The sequence below is a fragment of the Gekko japonicus genome, unplaced genomic scaffold (assembly GCF_001447785.1).
Source record: "Gekko japonicus isolate JY-2015 unplaced genomic scaffold, Gekko_japonicus_V1.1 scaffold4, whole genome shotgun sequence".
Classification (NCBI taxonomy): Eukaryota; Metazoa; Chordata; class Lepidosauria; order Squamata; family Gekkonidae; genus Gekko; species Gekko japonicus.
Window position 1 is genome coordinate 2,440,797 of NW_015165234.1, and position 18,732 is coordinate 2,459,528.

The following is an 18,732-nucleotide window of genomic DNA, read 5'->3' on the forward strand; positions in this document are numbered from 1 at the left end:
CTATCCCAGAGCATCACGGGATAGATTCCAGAGAAGCACATGGTCCGTATGTGCAGCAGCAGCCCAAGGCCAGCCTATTTCTAGGCAAGCATGAGATGCAGAACAAAGCAACACAACCAAACAGCAATCCCTGAATACACAATGCATAGGTATTCATGCTAGAGACACACACAAACAGCATCACCACTATACAGAAATACAAACATAGGTTCATATCGTAACAACCTGTGCTTCTACATCTGGGAAAGTCCTTGCTATTTTGTTGGTTGAAAATGTTTTGCCCATTTCCCATTTCCCTCCAGAGGGAGGCTTGTATTGCTAATTTTATTCTGCCCCTAGCTTATTACAAAAGCAGCACAGTTACAAAATTTATAGTGCTACATTTGTGGAAAGCTAATGGCAGAGAGCCTTCTAGTAAGCTGTATTGTAGAACATTTAGCTAGTGCCAGTTGCCATCTCTTCTCATTCTTTTCCCCAGTTCATATATTTTCTGCTGTGGCCACTAGCAGGTTTAGGCAGGAAAAGTTGGGAGCTTTTTTATTTGGACAGTGATGTTATATATGTGTGAAAATGTTCTGAGATGGTCAAGTATGCTACATCACATGATTTGATTTACTGCATCTCTGGTGGCCATGAGGTGAGTTCCCAGTGGCTGCCATGCCTTGCCCTTCTTTGTAATGATAGGAGCAAAATGAATTCTGCAAAAATCATTCTGCAAATATACTTGAATGATTCATATAGTCAGCAAAATGTAGCTTTCCCAGTACAGAACTTTGGTCATCCTTGAATATAATTTTTTAAAAGATTTGTGTGTGTGTACTGTTGCCACGTACAATAATGAGGCTTAGTGTTTGTTTTCAAATTGGACTGTTCAATGTGAACTAGACAGTTGTGTTTTTCTGCTGGCATCACAAGTCTGCATAGACCTCAGGCCATCTTTTCATTATTCTTTTGTCCTGTACATTGCAGATGGTGCTGCTGGCTCGCTGTGAGGGTCGCTGCAGTCAAACATCACGCTCTGAGCCCATGGTGTCCTTCAGCACAGTCCTCAAACAGCCCTTCCGCTCCACCTGCCACTGCTGCCGCCCCCAAACGTCCAAACTGAAGGCCATGAGGTTGCGCTGCTCTGGGGGCATGAGACTCACGGCCACCTACCGTTACATTCTCTCCTGCCACTGTGAAGAGTGCAATTCCTAGGAGCAACTGTGTCTCAGCAGAATGAATGGGAGGGTCACAAGCTCAGCAGCACAATTTATACATTTAAGGATAATGAATATGGATTGTATTTGAGAACTACACAGAGTAAACTGTGATGATGCCTGGAAATGTGCTGAACCTAGAAGCGGACCTCAGAATGTATGTCCATGCTGAAGATGGAAAACCTTTGAGGGTGGGACTGTTTTTCAAAAGCATATTTTCCCCAGAAAGATATTGTATCCATTTATCCGGCTAAGCAGCTACTTTGATCCTGAATAAGGACAGAATCATGATGCCTCTTCATTTGAGTGTCCTGCCATTAAAGGTTTTTTTTAAAAAAACAACAACCCTAAAAACATATCAAAGATGTACAGTGGGTAGAAATATATGGAAAATGCTTTATTCTAGAAGAAGAGAAAGACTCTGTTGCTCTATACAGAAGCCTATTGTATCATTTAAAAACACCCCTTAGTTTATATTGGCTTAGAAAATGATGAGTGGTAAAAGTTATATTTTATCTGGTTGGGCAGCCAAGTGCTTGACAATTTATTGTGATTTAGGTGCAGTAACAAAATAAATAACAGAGAATGTAGTGGAACTACTACTGCAGCTCCTACACTGTTGGGAAGACAGTATTATCTGTTGTATGCCAGAAGGGTAATGGGTGGATCGTTTTCATTCATGCATTGGCACAGGTTTCAGTAAAGGGTTTTCATAGGCTAAGTGAGCACATCTATTCATCACACAAATGCAACACCAAGTGATGACTTGCATGCGTGAAACAGTAATCACAGTTTGTATACCACAAATAGCACTTTCATACCACTTGACTATCACGACGAATACCTTGCAGTGGAGACAGGTTCAAGTGATGACATGTTGAGAGATGTACAATTATTTATGAACAAGCCCTTAGATATGGCTGGCAGACACAAAGGGAAATATTGTTCCAAAAGTGCAGCCTTGTTGGCGTGTTGCAGCAAGGGCAAGGCTTTTGGCATCCTAGACCTTAACCAGCTTATTGTGGTGTGGGCTTTTGTAATTAACAGCCTACAGTTATTACATACAAAACTAATGACATGGGAGTCCTGCTTTCATTCATGCATCTTTACAGTCTTCAATTAGTACACATTTCTGTTTCAGATGGAGAATTAGAGGCAGAGATGAAAATTGTACATGGCAGAAATATGGTGGATCCCAAATTGTTACCTCACAGGGTACCAAATCATTTTTGCCAAAATAAGATCAGGCTATTACACTTTTCTGTACTAGACCTGATCCATAAATTGTAAATGTTTCTATGCCTAACAGCAGGTTGACATGGGCCTTTCAGTGTACATAGCAATGTACGAGCTGTGTATTGGATGACAATATGTTCTACAGAATAGTTGACCAGTTTTAGAATAACTTTACCTCCAAATAAACCTGAATGGAGATACTCATGAGGAAATAATGTGCACCCAGAATATTTCAGCTTCCAACACCCTTTCCCCACTTACTGGTATCAAGATCTAAGAATTGCACTCATACTAATTTAGATGGAGAAGTCTTCCTACACAGCACTAAATATGAAAAAGTAAAGATGGGAGCCAGAAATGAGCAGGCAAGCAGCCCATCTGTTCTATGTCATCTAATCTGTCTGGAATAATTGCCATATATAGCAACCAGGATTTTGACAATTACATCACAGAGATTCCATTAAATGCACTGAAGGAGTCCCCAATGTCTCTCGGGGAATGGTTGCCTGGCTAATGAAAACAACAAATGACACGGCCTGATGAATTCGTAGCCAAGCTGCTTTATGACCTACATGCCCATAATTGTGATCATCCAGGGAACACTGAAGCTCTTTGCCATTGGCTCTCCATCAGTCCTAAAGAAAATGGAGACTAGTGGCAGGTGTGAGCAGCTTTCTACAGCTGAATTCATCAGCAGAAAACTGCAAAACGTTAGGTCACCACATATAGATGTGTTTCATCATTTGGACTAGTCTTTCCCGTGCCCCAGTGAAATGATTTGCAACACTGAAAGGATGGACTTCGGAATGTTTTTAATGACTCCTGAAAACATGATTTCTGTATGTCTTTTACATTCTGTTTTATTTATGATATAAATATAAATACTAAATAGGTACCAAAATGAAAGATTTATGGACTTCTCCATTTTTTACGTTTTGATACAAACCCTGCCAAATAGAGTATTGCTGCTCCGGTTTACAGTGGGAAAAAGTCAGAGTAAGGGTGACCCCCAGGAAGCAGCTCATATGAGCAAGTCAGTCTGCCTTCCTTTAACCACCCTTTTCTGCACAAGGCCACTGGTAACTCCTCCAAACAACCACATTGTCAACTGAGAATTGTTATCACATCAGAAAAATGCATCCTCTGAATCGAGGCTGTAACATTTAATCGAGGCAGAAGTCTTCCACAGGATCTTTCTTTTTCTGTGAGGGGAAGGATTAATGTTGGTTCCAGGCCAGGGTTAGGGGTGTCCAGTGGCAACACGGTTACTAATGGTCAGCAGGGTACTTTCAGGTCTGACCGCATTGATGACCTGCATAAAAGGCTGGGGAGATCACTATATCCTATTTCCGCCTTCCCTCTTCACTCCAATAGAACTTAGAGGAAGGTAGTCGAGGGACAAAAGTATTCATCTGGCAATGCAGGGCTGCAGCAGAAGGTATGGATTCCAACCCAAAGAATGCTTGTTAAATAATGGTGAGTCCTTCAACATCTGCTGCACCAAGGAATCAAACACAGAAGCTTTTAGGATTTCCAGCAAAGTAGTTTAATATTAGCGTATTTTATGTTTCCCCCCCTCCATTCAGAACAATTAAAAATGGCTGTCTTGTACATTACACATGTATTCATTACACTGAGGATGCCACTGAGTATCTGCAGCATTAACAGTCTAGAGCTGTGGTGGAAGTTCTTAAAGTTAGTCCAATAACTGAATAGCTTTATCTGAGGAAATGCAGTGTCTCATTCTTTCAAACTGGTAGCCATGTTATTTCTGCTGGCTGCATCTCTAGTTTTCCCCCTACTCTGTGGCATTTGGAGATATTAATGTAGAACAATAATCTTTCCAAGCTAAAAAATAGAGAATTATGATGTGTAATCCAAAAGCATGCAAATATGCTATTCTCCCCCTTGATGAAAAGAGTGTGGAGTCTAAAAAGCACTTTCAGCCTACAACCTCCATAGGAAAAAAATATTAATAGGAAGACTTGGACTGTCCATATTTCCATATTTCCTTTGCTATTGCAATACAAGAAATTATCACCAAACAAGATGTTTTTATATTATTAATATTCTGTTACAGATTCCTTTCTGTTAAAAATAATAATCATGATCTCATTATGGTGTCAAAGTCTCTTAGTGGCCATAAGAACATAAGAGATGCCAATGTTGGATCAGGCCAAAGGCCCATCCGGTCCAACACTCTGTACCACACAGTGGCCAGAAATACCAGGTGCCATCAGGAGGTCCACCAGTGGGGCCAGGACATTAGAAGCCCTCCCACTGTTGACCCCCCCCCAAGCACCAAGATGACAGAGCATCACTTGCCCCAGAGTCCCTATCTATCCCTTGTGGCTAATAGCCACTGATGAACCTCTGCTGCTGACTTCAATGTCATAAATGTCATAAGGCATTAACATGCAATGAAGTTAAGTACATTGTTTTGGAGGGAAGGTGTCATGGTATAGCCTGATCTTGTCAGATCTCAGAAGTTAAGGAGGGTCAGTAGTTGGATGGCAGACCATCAAAGAAGACTCTACGGAGGAAGGTCATGGCAAATCTCCTTTGCTTCTCACTTGCCTTGAAACCCCCTTGCTGGAATTGTCATAAGTTGATTGTGACTTGATGGTACTTATGTATGTAAGTACTTTATTAAGTCATAATAATGTAAGCTGGTAAATTCAGTAATTAATAATCAGTCATTAATGTCTATAGCAATGAACTCATTACAGAATTAGATCTTCAGTGCCATCCAAAGCAGAGTTTTAAGTTCATGGAAGTCAATGGCCTCAGGTATAACTCTGCTTAGGGTGGCACTGCTGAATGCCTGGAGTGTATCGCTTACATTCTTTTGTAGAGAGCTACATTTATTTACATATTTACTTCAATTAAACCTCATCTTTCTCTTCAATGGGGACTCAAAGCAGCTTACATCATTCTTCTCTCTTCCATTTTATCCTCACAATAATCTTGTGAGTTGGGTTAAGCCGAGACTGTGATGGACCAAAGTTCACCAAGCAAGCTTCTATAGCAGAGTAGGGGACATGGTTTCCATTGTTTTTTCCTGTAAACTCTCTGAGGTAGAGGAACAAGAAAGAGGCGGTTAGCTTTGAGATTTCTTAATGTTACTTGGAAACTGTTTATCACGCTTGAATTGTTATTTCTAGAATAGTCTTGAGGTAAGATGTTGCCATACTGTTTTCCTCACAGGGATCAGATTTTGCTTCTCTGCCAGGCTTTTTGTCACACATTCAAATACACACTCCAATACACACACACACACAAAACCAAACCAGAACACAAACCCTGAGGCTCTCTAAAATTGGTAACAGTTTTTGGTTTTTATAATACTGAAATATACCGGGTTCAGATGCGTAGAAGTGATCAGCTCATAGTATTAGTGATTCAGCAAGAGAAATAAGAAGACTGCAATCCCTGGCCGAAGCCAGGTATTTATGCCTGAAAAGGCTAACACCCCAAAACACCCCACTCCCAATGATAGGCTATTTACACTCTATTGTTTCCCAATTGGTTTACTCTAGGATCCCTGTCTCCCTACTGGTCCATTCTAGGATCCTAGCAATCTATTGTTATGCATCCCAAGCTCAGTCCTTTTGCAAGGACAATTCAGGCTCAATACATAACACCATAGGACTGTGAACAGTCTGTCCTGCCCCCTTAGCAGAGGCTTAACATGTGGAAACGGGCAGCTGAAGCTTTTCATGCCATGAAGGTAAATAACATAATTTGATAAACAATATCCCATCAAGGGACAGAGCATTTCCCCCCTCCAGATTATTGGTGATTTTACTAATGTAGTGCTTCAGTCACTAGACTAGCTTTTTTCCCAAACTACATTTGTTCTCCAAAATGGAATTGTCAGAATAGAGGGAAGGTTTGTTCTTGGAGCTTACCGTTCGAGTATGGCAGAAGGATACTAATCTCTGGCATCCTCCTGTTACTTGTGCATCCACCTTGAGGTGAGGTAGTGCTGGACTCTGGGGACAACCTTCCATTCCCATAAATGCTTAATAGCACTGTGATCACTGCTTTTAATCAGTGCAACATTTACATCTTGCATCATGTCCTCAGCACCACTTAATTTTGCCTCCCCTCTTGCTGGTTCTGCAAACAATTGCTCCAAGACACATTTATTTGTGAGCTTGTCGTACCAAAACCTGGGCATGCCTCAAAACCTATTTTCTGAATATTGCCCCATGATCTGAATTCACGCTCTGCCTGTCCAATGGCCAGCACATGGGGGGGGGGGCCTTGGACACTCAGTGTCAATTTGCTGTGGCGACCTCAGCAGGGTATAATGACACTGAGTCTACCATTTTCTCCAGAGGAACTGATCTCTGCTACCTAAAGAACAGTTGTCATTTTGAGTGATCTCCAGCCCTCACCTGGAGATTGACAATGATGGTTCGCCAGAAGGGAATGGTTGGTTTGGAGGGTGGAGTCTGTGGCTTTGTACCTGTCCGAGGTCCCACGCCTCCTGAAACCTCACCCTCTCCAGGCTCCGTCTCTCACATCTCCAGGAATTTCCCACCTGGAGTTGGCAACCCTATCTCCTTCCCAGAATCATCACCCTACCTTTATTTCCCCTTCACTCTTCAGCTTTCCACCCCCCACACACCTGCAGCCTCTCCCGTGCTCTGAAGCCCTGACTGCTACATCACATTGGCTGTCATACGGGGGCCACCTCAGCAGCATATAAGGATACAGAGCCCACCATTTTCTCCAGGAGAACTGATCTCTGCCATCTGGAAAGCAGTTGTAATTCTGAGTGATCTCCAGCCCTCACCTGGAGATTGGACTGTTTAGAATGTTAAAGGCAAAAGCCAATCAAGTCGCATATGCAAACGACCTCTGTGTTCTGAGGCAAAGCCAATGAGGCTGCATATGCAAATGTTCTGACTGGCTATGGGGGGGGGAGGGGAACAGGAAACTTTTTAGAATGTTGGAGGTGAGACTCAAGCAATGCAGCCAGTGGATAGGGACAGATTCTGAGTGACACACCAGGGCGCCAACCAATTCTGGAGCGTGTGGAATGTTCTTGAGAAGTGCCACCACCATTCGGCTTTTATATATAAGGGAGATGTCAATCCATCTTTAGCTTCCCCCTTCCTTCTTGTCTTCCACGTTTGAAGCTATATTGTGTAGGTTGGCAACAACAGATTCTTCTGTACTACAGTTCTCATCAAATGCCATCTAGTTTAATGCCTGTAGTATTAGCTTAATGCTAGTGTGGTTGCACAGCAACAGCAACAGGATGATTAAATCTAAGTTAGATAAACTAGTGGTTTAGTGGGAGTTGGGAATGTTTTGGAGGCCAGGCTGAGAAAGATGGGAACTCTGAGCACATAATACAACCAAGTTCCTCGCTGGTATTGTTTATTTGTAAGAAGTGCAGTAAAATGTTTTATATCATGACCTGTCAGGAGGAGGTTGTGATGTCCCAGAACGCAATGCTCATTTAAACGTCTAGTGAACTTTGAATACTAGGGCATGGTTCCAACAAAGCAGTGATATGCATGCATAAATTTAAGCACAAAAGTTACTTTGTTGGTGGGACTGCTTGGCATAGTTGTTTAAAGATCTGTGCTCCATGCTTAACTGCTTTGCCAAAACAGCCTGTGTAGAAAGAATAATACAATTAACCACATCCTGCAAATACTCATGAAGGAGTTTAAGACCAAGTTTAAATGAAGATGCTGATGCATAGGGGTTCTGGAAATCAGGATGACAACACAATGTGCATTGCTGGATGGATGGGTGTGTTCCTTGGCATATCAACCTCCCCCCCACCCAGTCCCAAGATATGGTCAAAAGAGACATGATACAGCAACCTTGCTGAAGCTAAGCAGATTGGTCTGGTGAGTGCCTGAATGGGAGACCTCCAGGAATTTTTATGTAAACTTACTGGAATTCTGTGATGGAAGAAAGGTGGGCTCTGACAGTGCCATCCTAAGCAAACGTAACCCTTCTAAACCCATTTACCTCAATGGCATTAGAAGAGAGTAACTATGAGTAGGATTGCACTACGTATACAATTTATGTTACTACTATTCCCCCCCCCCAGAAAATGAGCTGTCCCAGCAGTATTGCCTCCAGTTGTATCCATTTACTTAGTCTTTGTGCAGTGGACTTGTTTGTTGATAGAGCCAAGCCAGCATTTCATGCTATCTTGAGTCCTGTGTTGGCTGAAGAGAGAATGCATGTGTAAGCATCTTTATGACAATTCCAGAGTAAATGGACTGTAGATTTTGTCTGTTATTCCTGAAGTTGTCACCAATGTACTTGGAACAACTATTTTCTTTTGACTCCAAGTGTTTAGAACACATTCAAGAATAAGAAATCCTGAAACTATCTCTGTTTATCATTATGAAGTGTTTTTGTGAGCCATTTAGGTAAATAATCCACAATATATTTTACATGCAGGGGAGTGACAAGGACTTGTGGGGGGCACCCCATTTTCCCTTTTCCTGAAAGCCCCAATAGACTCTCCCCCTTTTCTGCTTCCTTCCCACCCACCAGCCAACTTACCTTTATCTGCCCTCCTGTCTTTAGCTTTCTCACTTTCCCTCAACTGGCAGTTTCTGGCATCCTCCTGTTACTTGTGCCACCACCTTGAGGGTGAGCTGGGCCAGGACCAGTTACATGATGGGGAACCTGCAAGGACTTGCAGGGGGTACCTCACTTTCCCCTGTATCCCCCTGTAATGGCCAGGTGCTTTCTCAATTTCCCACTGAACCCATCACACCTTCAGGTAGCAATGACCAGGCTCATTTTAGTTATGGTATGGGTAGTGAGTGGTCAGTAAGGCAATGTTAACAAATAACTATTATGGATTATGTGCTGCCTGCTATATTATAGAGGAAGAAAAAACCAAGAAGGGATCACAGATATCCATATAGGAGATGCAACAAACAAGCAAACACTGTGATATAAATGACAAAGATATTTAGTAAGAATCATATTATATTATAAATAAAACTTTGGGATATTACAAGTCCATCATTCTCAATGAGCACCTGGATATAAACTCATTTCGTCCCAATCTTCCTCAGGAGTAATCCGATTGTATTGATAGGTGTCAGCCTCTTGCTACAGTTTAATGTTCTATTAGGAGCAAACCAATGTTTAACTTCTTCTTTGTTCTTCAAATAATCCCGGAAAATAACCCATAGTATTTTCATTTAGCAAGAGGCTGACATCTTTCAATACAATAGGATTACTCCTGAGGAAGATTGGGGCGAAATGAGTTTATATCAGGGTGCTCATTGAGAATGATGGACTTGTAATATTGCGAAGTCTTACTGATAATATAATATGATTCTTACTAAATGTCTTTGTCATTTATATCACAATGTTTGCTTGTTTATTGCATTTCTTATATTATAGAAGAAACCGGGGGAGGTAGAAGAGGAATCTGAGGTGATTTCTACTATTTCTACCTTTCCCTTCTTCTGGAGTGATTCACACCAACACTTTCCTTTCACAATGCAAAAAATAAGTTTTATTGTTTCTCCTTTAGAAGGGCTCTGTGGTCTGGTGGACAAGACAAGGAATGTGACAAGCTATTGATTAGTACAGCAAGGAACAGTGGAACTCCACTTTAAAACAGTTACAAATTCACACACCCGCAGCTTTACTGAACTGACAAGCTATTTCTGTCAGAGATTGAGATGATTTTATCTGGAACTCCTCCTGAAACCCAAGAATCTCAGCCTAGTGAAATAGGTTTAGCTTGTATCTTGGAATATATCTCTCAGTCCCCTCACACATCCCTAACCTACTATTTCCCTAAGGTAACACAGGCTACCTGTTCTATTTCTGTCTCTTTATTGTCCCCTGAGCCCAATGTACCTATACGATAGATACCTAAGTTATTTTCCTTCACTGGGCAAAGCCCAACCTACCTAGCCTAACTAATCCCATGGTAGTTTTTCCTGTTTCTTTGTCACTTCTCCAAAGCCCTATCTGAGGTAATGACAGACTTTCCCTCCCCAACTCTCATCCCCATTGCAGAGGTTCCATAGCCTCAAATCAACTGATGCTGCTTAGTATCTGCCTCCTTCCCCCCAACCCCTTGAGATTTTCTGGGATGCCTGGAGCGTGGAACTAGAAGCCATCTATCACACCTCCACATGCACTATTTCTTCCTGGCAGCCTCTATATCTTCACCTTTCCCTGCTTCCCTTTCTCTTTCCCACCTGCCAAACTATTTATCATCTGCCCCCCATCTCCAGCTTTATAAATTTATACCCCACTTATCTCCACAATGGGGACTCAAACTTACACCATTCTCTTCCATTTTCCCCTCACAACAGCCCCATGAGGTAAATTAGGCTAAGAGTATGTGCCTGGCCTAAAATTTCCCAGTGAACTTCCATGGCAGTGAGGGGATTAAAACCTTGGTTCCCCCAGATCCTAATCTGATACTGCACTGATTATTGTGTGGTTGTGGGGTGGCTGCTGTTGAACAGTAGAGAACAGCCAGGCCAGCATGAGCCATGCAAGTTTTGCGTCATCAAGTAGCCCAGTAATTGCTGCCAAACCTGGCCATGATGACCCCTCCCTTAAAGGCCAAAAAACCCTGGAAAGGTCCCTCCCCCCCATTGTTTACTGACAGAAACCAAGAATTGATGACTGGCAATACTGTTGTGGTTGTCTAGCAACAGCCACTGGGGGCACTTGTTTCTTAAAACTACTGTTGGTTGCTTCTATTATTTTGGAAGGTTTAACCCTCTGTTATTTAAAAAAGATTTTGCATGTTTCTGCAAAGCTGGGGCTTTTTCTCAGGTTTGTAGAAAGACCTGTCTTGCCCGTTCATGGCTCCAAATTTAAGTATCTGCAGATCTGGACATGTTGAGAATTAGATGTACTGTTAAGCACTTGGCTAAACTACAGTTTAACAATATTTAAATTTCAGACAGGAGTGTGGCATGGCAGAAAAATATAGCATATATTACATGTATTTGTATGATGAAACAAAACTTTAAACTGTAAAGCTCTGACTAATGGTGACTATTACAGTGTTCCTCTGTTCCTGGCTGCGCTTCTCTTTCATTCAGTCTCCATGCTTAAACATGAAGCAACATCTGATAAAGAGGAAAAACATCTGCTCAGAGGGAAAAACTGATCATGTATCTCTAACTGCAGAATGAAATGTACTATACTGTGTGATTGTGTGCCATTAAGCTAGTGAAAGACTTGCAACAGAGCACAGCAAGAATGGGACAGAGTTCCAACAAAGAAAGGACAGCTTTGCTTGGCAAAGAATTTTTTGAAAGACAAAGGAATTATTCATAATATTCCAAAAGCATCAAAATTCACAGTAGCAGCTGGAATATAGAACATATTGCTACAATAATGTGGAAGAAGACATAAGAACAATTTTATTCATATCAATGACTACTGACTCTTTAAAAGTTTGAAATAGAAACTGACAACTGAGCTATAAATATTACCACCACCACCCCCAAAACTAGGACCAGCTCTTGATGGTGGTGAAGCTGGGGCATTTGCCAGTGCTCCAAGGACAGAATTCTTTCCCCTCCATGGTGCAGAAATTATGTTTCTGCATGGAATACTCAAACAGGTTAGGGGAAGACTGCATCATGGCCTGCCTCTTCCAAGGACAAGGACCTCATTGTAGGTACCTTGCCTGAGGCTCGTCAAGATTCTAGAAACAGCACTGCTCCTAGCAAACAACCAAATCTTGCTTGAGGTGCCTTTCAAAAAGAGCTTCAGGCAGTTGCTGTAATGAGGGTCAGCTCACAGCAACTGAGCACCACAATGACTGTTCCAGGTCAGGAAAATGGTGCTGGGTGGTAGAGCTGAAGTCCCTTCTCTATGCACAGCTCAGTCTTGATCTGAATCAGGCACCTCATGCACAAGAAGTGAGAGGAACCTGAAAATTCACATCTAACTGTTACTTAGGACAAGGTGAGGACTAGGGGTGTGCATTCAGCTTTGCCAAATAGAATAAATACCCCCAAAATACCTGGAAACCAGAGTAAGCTGTGAGATTTGCCTAGGTGGCCAGGGAATCCCTGTAAAACGATGATGATGATTTCTGACTCACCCCATCCCTGAGTACACAGAGCTCTGGGTGATTTACAATTTAAATACAATTTAAAATCAACAGATCAATTAATCCAAATTGCACAATTTCCAGATGGCATCTGTACTGTAGTCTAAAACCCGCTCTGGACTGTTGTTCCGTCTCATGGGCAGGTTAGGAGGAGGCTGAAGCAGGTCAGATGGAAAAAGGAGACGAAGAAGAGGGTGCCAGCTATGATGGAAAACCATTGCTGTCCTCAACCAAAAGCCTGGTGGAACAACAATGTCTTACAGGCCCTGCGGAATTACATTAAGTTCTGCAGGGGCCTGATGGAAGCTGGCTGAGAGTTCCGTCAGGTCAGAGCCAGGGCCGAGAAAGCCCTGGTTCTGGTCGAGGACAGCCAGATATCTTTGGGGCCAGGGATCACCAGCAAATTGCTCTCAGCTGAGCATAATGCTTTCCCGGGGACATACCAGAGAAGATGGTCCTGAAGATACACTGTTCCCAGACCACTCAAGGCCTTAAAGGTCAATAGCAACACATTGAATCTGACTCAGCACTCCACTGGCAGCCAGTGTAGCTGGCACAGCACAGGTTGCATATGTATTGTCCATGGCATTCCCGTCAGGACTTGTGCCACCGCATTCTGGATCAGCTGGAGTTTCTGGGTCAGTCTCGAGGGAAAGCCAGCATAGAGCGAGTTACAGTAGTCTAATCTGGAGGTGACTGTCACTTGGATTACTGTGACTAGGTCAGGGAGTAACAGGAAAGGGGCTAGTTGCCACACTTGGCATAGATGGAAAAATGCTAGTCTGGCAATGTTTGTGACCTGGGCCTCCATAGTTAAGGAGGCATCCAGGACCACAACCAAGCTCTTGACTGACTGTGCTGGTGTTAGTGGTGCCCCATCAAGGGTGGGAAGTCTATGCCCCAGCCCCAATGTGCCTTCTCCCCAGTCGCAGCACCTCCGTCTTTGTTGGATTCAGCCTCAGCCTACTTTGTTTTAACCATCCCACCACGGCCTCCAGACCCTCGGCCAAATTGTGCAGGGCAGTATCCAGGTGGCCGTCCAGTAGCAGATATAGCTGGGTGTCATCAGCGTACTGATGGCATCCCAACCCGAAGCTCCGCACCAACTGGGCAAGGGGGCGCTTGTTGAATAACATGGGGTGGTGGGAGGTATGGTGGTGGGCAGAGAGTTAGGATTAAAAGGAGACCGAGATGTAGGCATGCTCGGTCCCCTTCTAATCTCCTTCCCATTCTGAGGAATGATGATGTGCAAACCCTGACTTCTTTGCCCTCCTCTCCAAGTTTGGTGTTGTGCATTGTCAGATCGATTATGAATAAGACCCCCTCCCTTGAATGATTTATTAGGTAAGGCAATTTTCATCTGGCATGCTTGACTGAGATCTGGGTGGACGAGGATGAAGTGGTGGCTCTCACTCAGCTGACTCCCCCCGGATACTCAGTCCTTCATCAACCATGAAGAGGAAGATGGGGTGGTGGTGTCTATTTTCATCTGAGATTCTTTCTCCTTCAAGTAGCTTCCTGCACCAAACATCTCCAGCATTGAATACGTAGGCCTAGTGTGGGATGCCAGGGAGAGGGTGGGAATCTTGCTGGTTTACCATTCACCCAGCTTACCAGTGACTCCCTGCTGAGATTGGGTGAGGTGGTGGCAAAGTAGGCCTTGTATTTCCCCAAACTGATAGTTTTGGGGGACTTCTATGTCCACGCTGATGCTGTCCTGTCTGGTGCCTCGTTAGACTTTAGACTTTATGACTGCCATGGCATCATTGGGATTCTCTCAGAGCAAGCCACATGCTGGATCTGATCTTTTGTGCAGGAATTGATCTAGATTCAGCGGTGTTTTACAAACCAGTGCCGTGACTGATCATTACCTTGTAAAGGCTGGTTTGAGATTTGCCTCCTCCCTCTGCAGGGCAATTCTTATATATGTTTACCTGTGAAGACTCGTGGATCTAATTGGATTCCAGAATGTTCTCCGGGATTTGTCTGGCTCTGCCAGCAGCAATCTTGAAGAACTCACTGATGCCTAGACTCTGGGCCTTCAGGAGGCCATTGACTCAGTTGCCCCCTGGTGCCCTCTTTGCCTCCATATTACCTTGGTTCCTGGTATACGGATGAACTAAGGATGGTAAAAAGGGGGCTTAGATGACTAGAATGGTGCTGGTGATGAACTCATGACGAAGCATGTTTGAAGGCCTATGAAGTGGCACTGAAGATAGTGAAGCACTCTTACTTCTCTGCCTGCATTGCATATGCCGCATCACATCCAGCTCAGTTGTTTAGTGTTATTAGGCAACTGACCACCCCTTTGCTGGCTCCAATAGTAGAAAAAAATTGGCTATTAGCTGTGACACATTTGCAACATTCTTTTTGAATAAAGTCTCTCTCCCCCACCAAAACTTGGCTGCCAGGTTTGGAGTCAGTAGGAATCTCGGGGCCTTGTCTGTGCAATCGAGTCCATTTTTGGACTCCTTCAACCCACTCTCCCGGGTGGATGTTGACGGAGTCCCATCAGCTTTTCAGCCTACTACCTGCTCCTTAGATCCCTGCCCTTCCTGGTTGGTGAAGGCCTCCAGGGAAGTGGTAGGAGGAGGCTTGGGAGTCATTATAAATCTCTTACTCCCCCAGAGCTCTTTCTAGGAGGTGACACCCCTCCTGAAAAACTCATAATTACATGAGAGGGACCTAGCCCGCCCAGTATCTAATCTTCCATTTCTGGGAAAGATGGTTGAGCGAGCAGTGGCTGAACAGCACCAGGAATTCCTGAATGAGTCATCTACCCTAAGGTAAAGATAAAGGTTCCCTTGCTCGAAAGCCAGTCGAATCCGACTCTAGAATTGTGGTGCTCATCTCCGTTTCAAAGCCGAAGAGCCAGCGCTGTCCGAAGATGTTTCCGTAGTCATGTGGCCGGCATGACTAAACACCAAGGCGCACGGAATGCTGTTACCTTCCCACCGAAGTGGTACCTATTCAGAACTGAGACAGCTTTGGTTGGTGATCTCCAGTTACACCTTGATGCAGTCCTTGCACCTTCACTTTTTAATTTGTTTCTAAATGACCTGGCTCCATCATTGTTCAAAATTGATGGACATGTTCCCAAAATTGGCCAACGCCATATCCCAGTTCTTTTATATGCAGATGACACCGTTCTACTCTCATGTTCTTGAATTGGATTGAGGCATCTTTTACACCAATGCTTGACCTATTGTAACAACAACAGGTTAACTTTGAATTATGGGAAGACAAAGATCCTAGTTTTTTCCAAATCCTGGAAACAGATCACATGGACAATCCAGGAAAATCCCATTGAGCAGGTCAAATAATTTAAATACTTGGGGATCAATTTCTACTACAATGGGAGCTGGGTTACTCATCACAAATGTGCTATTACTCTAGCAAGAAACAGTGCTGAGGCCATCGCCCACTTTTTCTACTTGAGAGGCAATAGATATGTCCCAATGGCCTTAAAAGCCTTCAATGCAAAATCTAGTTCACAATTTCTATATGGCGCTCCCATTTGGATAAGCACAATTAACCAATCAGCAGAGGTTTACATAAGAACATAAGAGACGCTAATGTTGGATCAGGCCAAAGGCCCATCCAGTCCAACACTCTGTGTCACACAGTGGCCAGAAATACCAGGTGCCATCAGAAGTATGACCCACAATTTTTATAATTTTTTTGAGGAAAACCCTTGGAGTCCTTAATTGTGTCCCATATGCTGTGATCTGTCTTGAAACTGGACAGATGCTGCTGGAAACTCGGGCCTGGCTTCTGATCATCAAATTCTGGCTGCACCTTCTGTTTAATCCTGACCTGAATTCCTTTACCTTTTTAATGCTGACAGATCATTATAAACCTAATTGGCTGAAATTACTCCAAAAAAAAATTAGGTCCTTAGGAATACATCTAGACCCGCTTTACTTATCATCTGTCTTCACAATATTTTATACAATTAAATGCAGGCTTCTAGATATTCAATTTCAGTGCCTGACTGAGGCAGCCAAGAAAACCTGTTTCCCAGTTCATCTGGGATTATACCAGACACTGGGCCAGACAGCTACTTATTTTTGTTCTCTAACTGATCACCATCAAAGAAGGGCATTTATGTTAGCCAGATTTAACGTATTGCCATCGGCCATCTTCTCTTGAAGATGCCAAAAAATCTCCTATGAACTTAGGCAATGCCTCTGCAGTCAGGGTGCTATCAAATCCGTTTCTCACGTTCTTTTAAATTGTCCATTTTATACTAAGATTCGAGAAAAATTTCTGGACACCCTTCTTTTTACATGGCGTGGTCTCCCTGAGAGTGTCAAGGTCCAGTTGCTACTCTCAGGGCAAAACTCTTCTATAACTTTTAATATTGCCTGTTTTCTTCAATCTGTAATTCGAACCAGGGAAACTATTAATTGATCAGTTCTTTTTTTTTTTGGCTGACAGTCATACTTTTGATGTATTCCTAAATTTCAATGTAATCTTATCTCTTACATGCCAATAAAGGTTGTCTGTCTGTCACCTTGATGCAGGTGGGATAGCGCTACTGATCCTGTTGGATCTGTCAGCTGCCTTTGACACAGTAGACCATTTGGCCCTGGTCAGCTGCCTAGCATCCTTGGGTGTGAGGGGTATGGCCTTGTGCTGGTTCTCCTCATTCCTTCAGGGTCAATCCCAGACGGTAATTGTGGCAGGAGAGAGGTTGTCACTGTGGGCCCTAACCTGTGGAGTTCCACAGGGGTCAATTCTCCCCCCAATGTTATTTAACATCTATATGCACCCTCTGGAGGAGATTGTCAGGACATCTGGAGTGGGGTGCCATCAATATGCAGTTGACATCCAGCTCTACCTCTTATCTAAGGAGCGACTGGTAGCTAAATTCTGGTCTTGGCCTCCTGCCTGGATGCAGTGGTAAAATGGTTAGGTAAGAGTGGGTTGAAGCTAAATCTATCTAAATCAGAGATCTGGGGAAGCACAGACCACTGGGGAAGCACAGACTGCTGGGGTGCCCACTTCTACCAACTATTGATGGGGGCTGACTTTCTATGGTAGGCTCTGTCAAGAGTTTGGAGGTATGGTTTGATTCTTTGCTTTTCATGGATAAATGTGTCCTCAATGACAAAGATTGTGTTTTACTATCTATGCTGGGCCAACCAACGGTCTTGGGAGGACCTTGCTATGGTAATTTATGCAATGGTCACCTCAAGATTGGACTACTGTAGTGCACTCTACGCAGGACTACCTTTGAAGATGCTTCAGAAACTGCAAGTGGTCCAAAACACAGCTGCCAGATTGCTGACAGGAGTGTCCTGGTCAGCGCATATAACACCTATCCTACGGCAGTTGCACTGGCTCCCAATTAGTTCGCTGTGCCAATATAAAGTGTTGGTACTTACCCTTAAAGCCCTAAATGGCCTGGGGCCCTCATACCTTTGGGACCACCTCTACTGGCATGATTCTCCCTATCTTCTCCAGTCTTCATCTCAGCATTTATTGAAGGTCCCTGGTTCATGAACTGTCTGCCTTGTGTCAACAAGGGCAAGAGCCTTCTCAGTAGTGGCCATGATCCTGTGGAACCAGCTGCCTATAGGGGTGCATGCCTTGTGGGACCTTCCTAGGTTCCACAGGGCATGCAAGGCTGCTCTTTTTCGGGCAGCCTTTGGGTGATTGTGATTCACCAGGCATCTGGAAGGCTTCAGCTGCATCTTCGCCATCCACATATCCTACCTTGCTTGATAGTGGATAGATTTTAACGGGTATCAATTTTAAATTGTTTTATATTTTCAAAGTTTATTTATTGTATTTTTAATATTGTTTTTATCGGGTGTATATTATATGCTGTTAGCTGCTCCAAATCCCATCTGAGGTACAGGGAGCGGAATATAAATTTGATAAATAAATAAAATTAATCACTTTGTTTCATTTTGTGATGCTAAAGTAGGTTTCTGCCTGCTTCGTCCTCCCAAGAATGATGCAGAAGAAAAAGAAACAGCCATGGAAAGCATGGGGATCCTTAAAGGATGGGCCTTGCATGATAAAGCAGGAGTCTCTTCACATCTCTTATCTTTTTTCTTCCCTGAAACATCGACAACAAGGCAATGCGACACCATCATACTGTGTGACTTCCTATCCCTCTCACATTGGCTCACACAGGCAGAGAAAAGCACAGCTTGATTATACTTATGCTATATGCTGTAGCAAATG

The 18,732-nt window shown here is 43.4% G+C and overlaps 1 protein-coding gene across 1 annotated transcript in view; it reads left to right on the plus strand.

Moving 5' to 3' along the window:
• NDP (Norrie disease (pseudoglioma)) overlaps positions 1-1,657 on the plus strand; it is a 60,695-nt gene extending 59,038 nt beyond the window's left edge. The window contains exon 3 of the mRNA XM_015409799.1: positions 970-1,657. Within this exon, the coding sequence (XP_015265285.1) occupies positions 970-1,197 (228 nt within the window). The 3' untranslated portion in view covers positions 1,198-1,657. The remainder of the gene's footprint in view (positions 1-969) is intronic.
• The last annotated feature ends 17,075 nt before the right edge of the window (positions 1,658-18,732 follow it).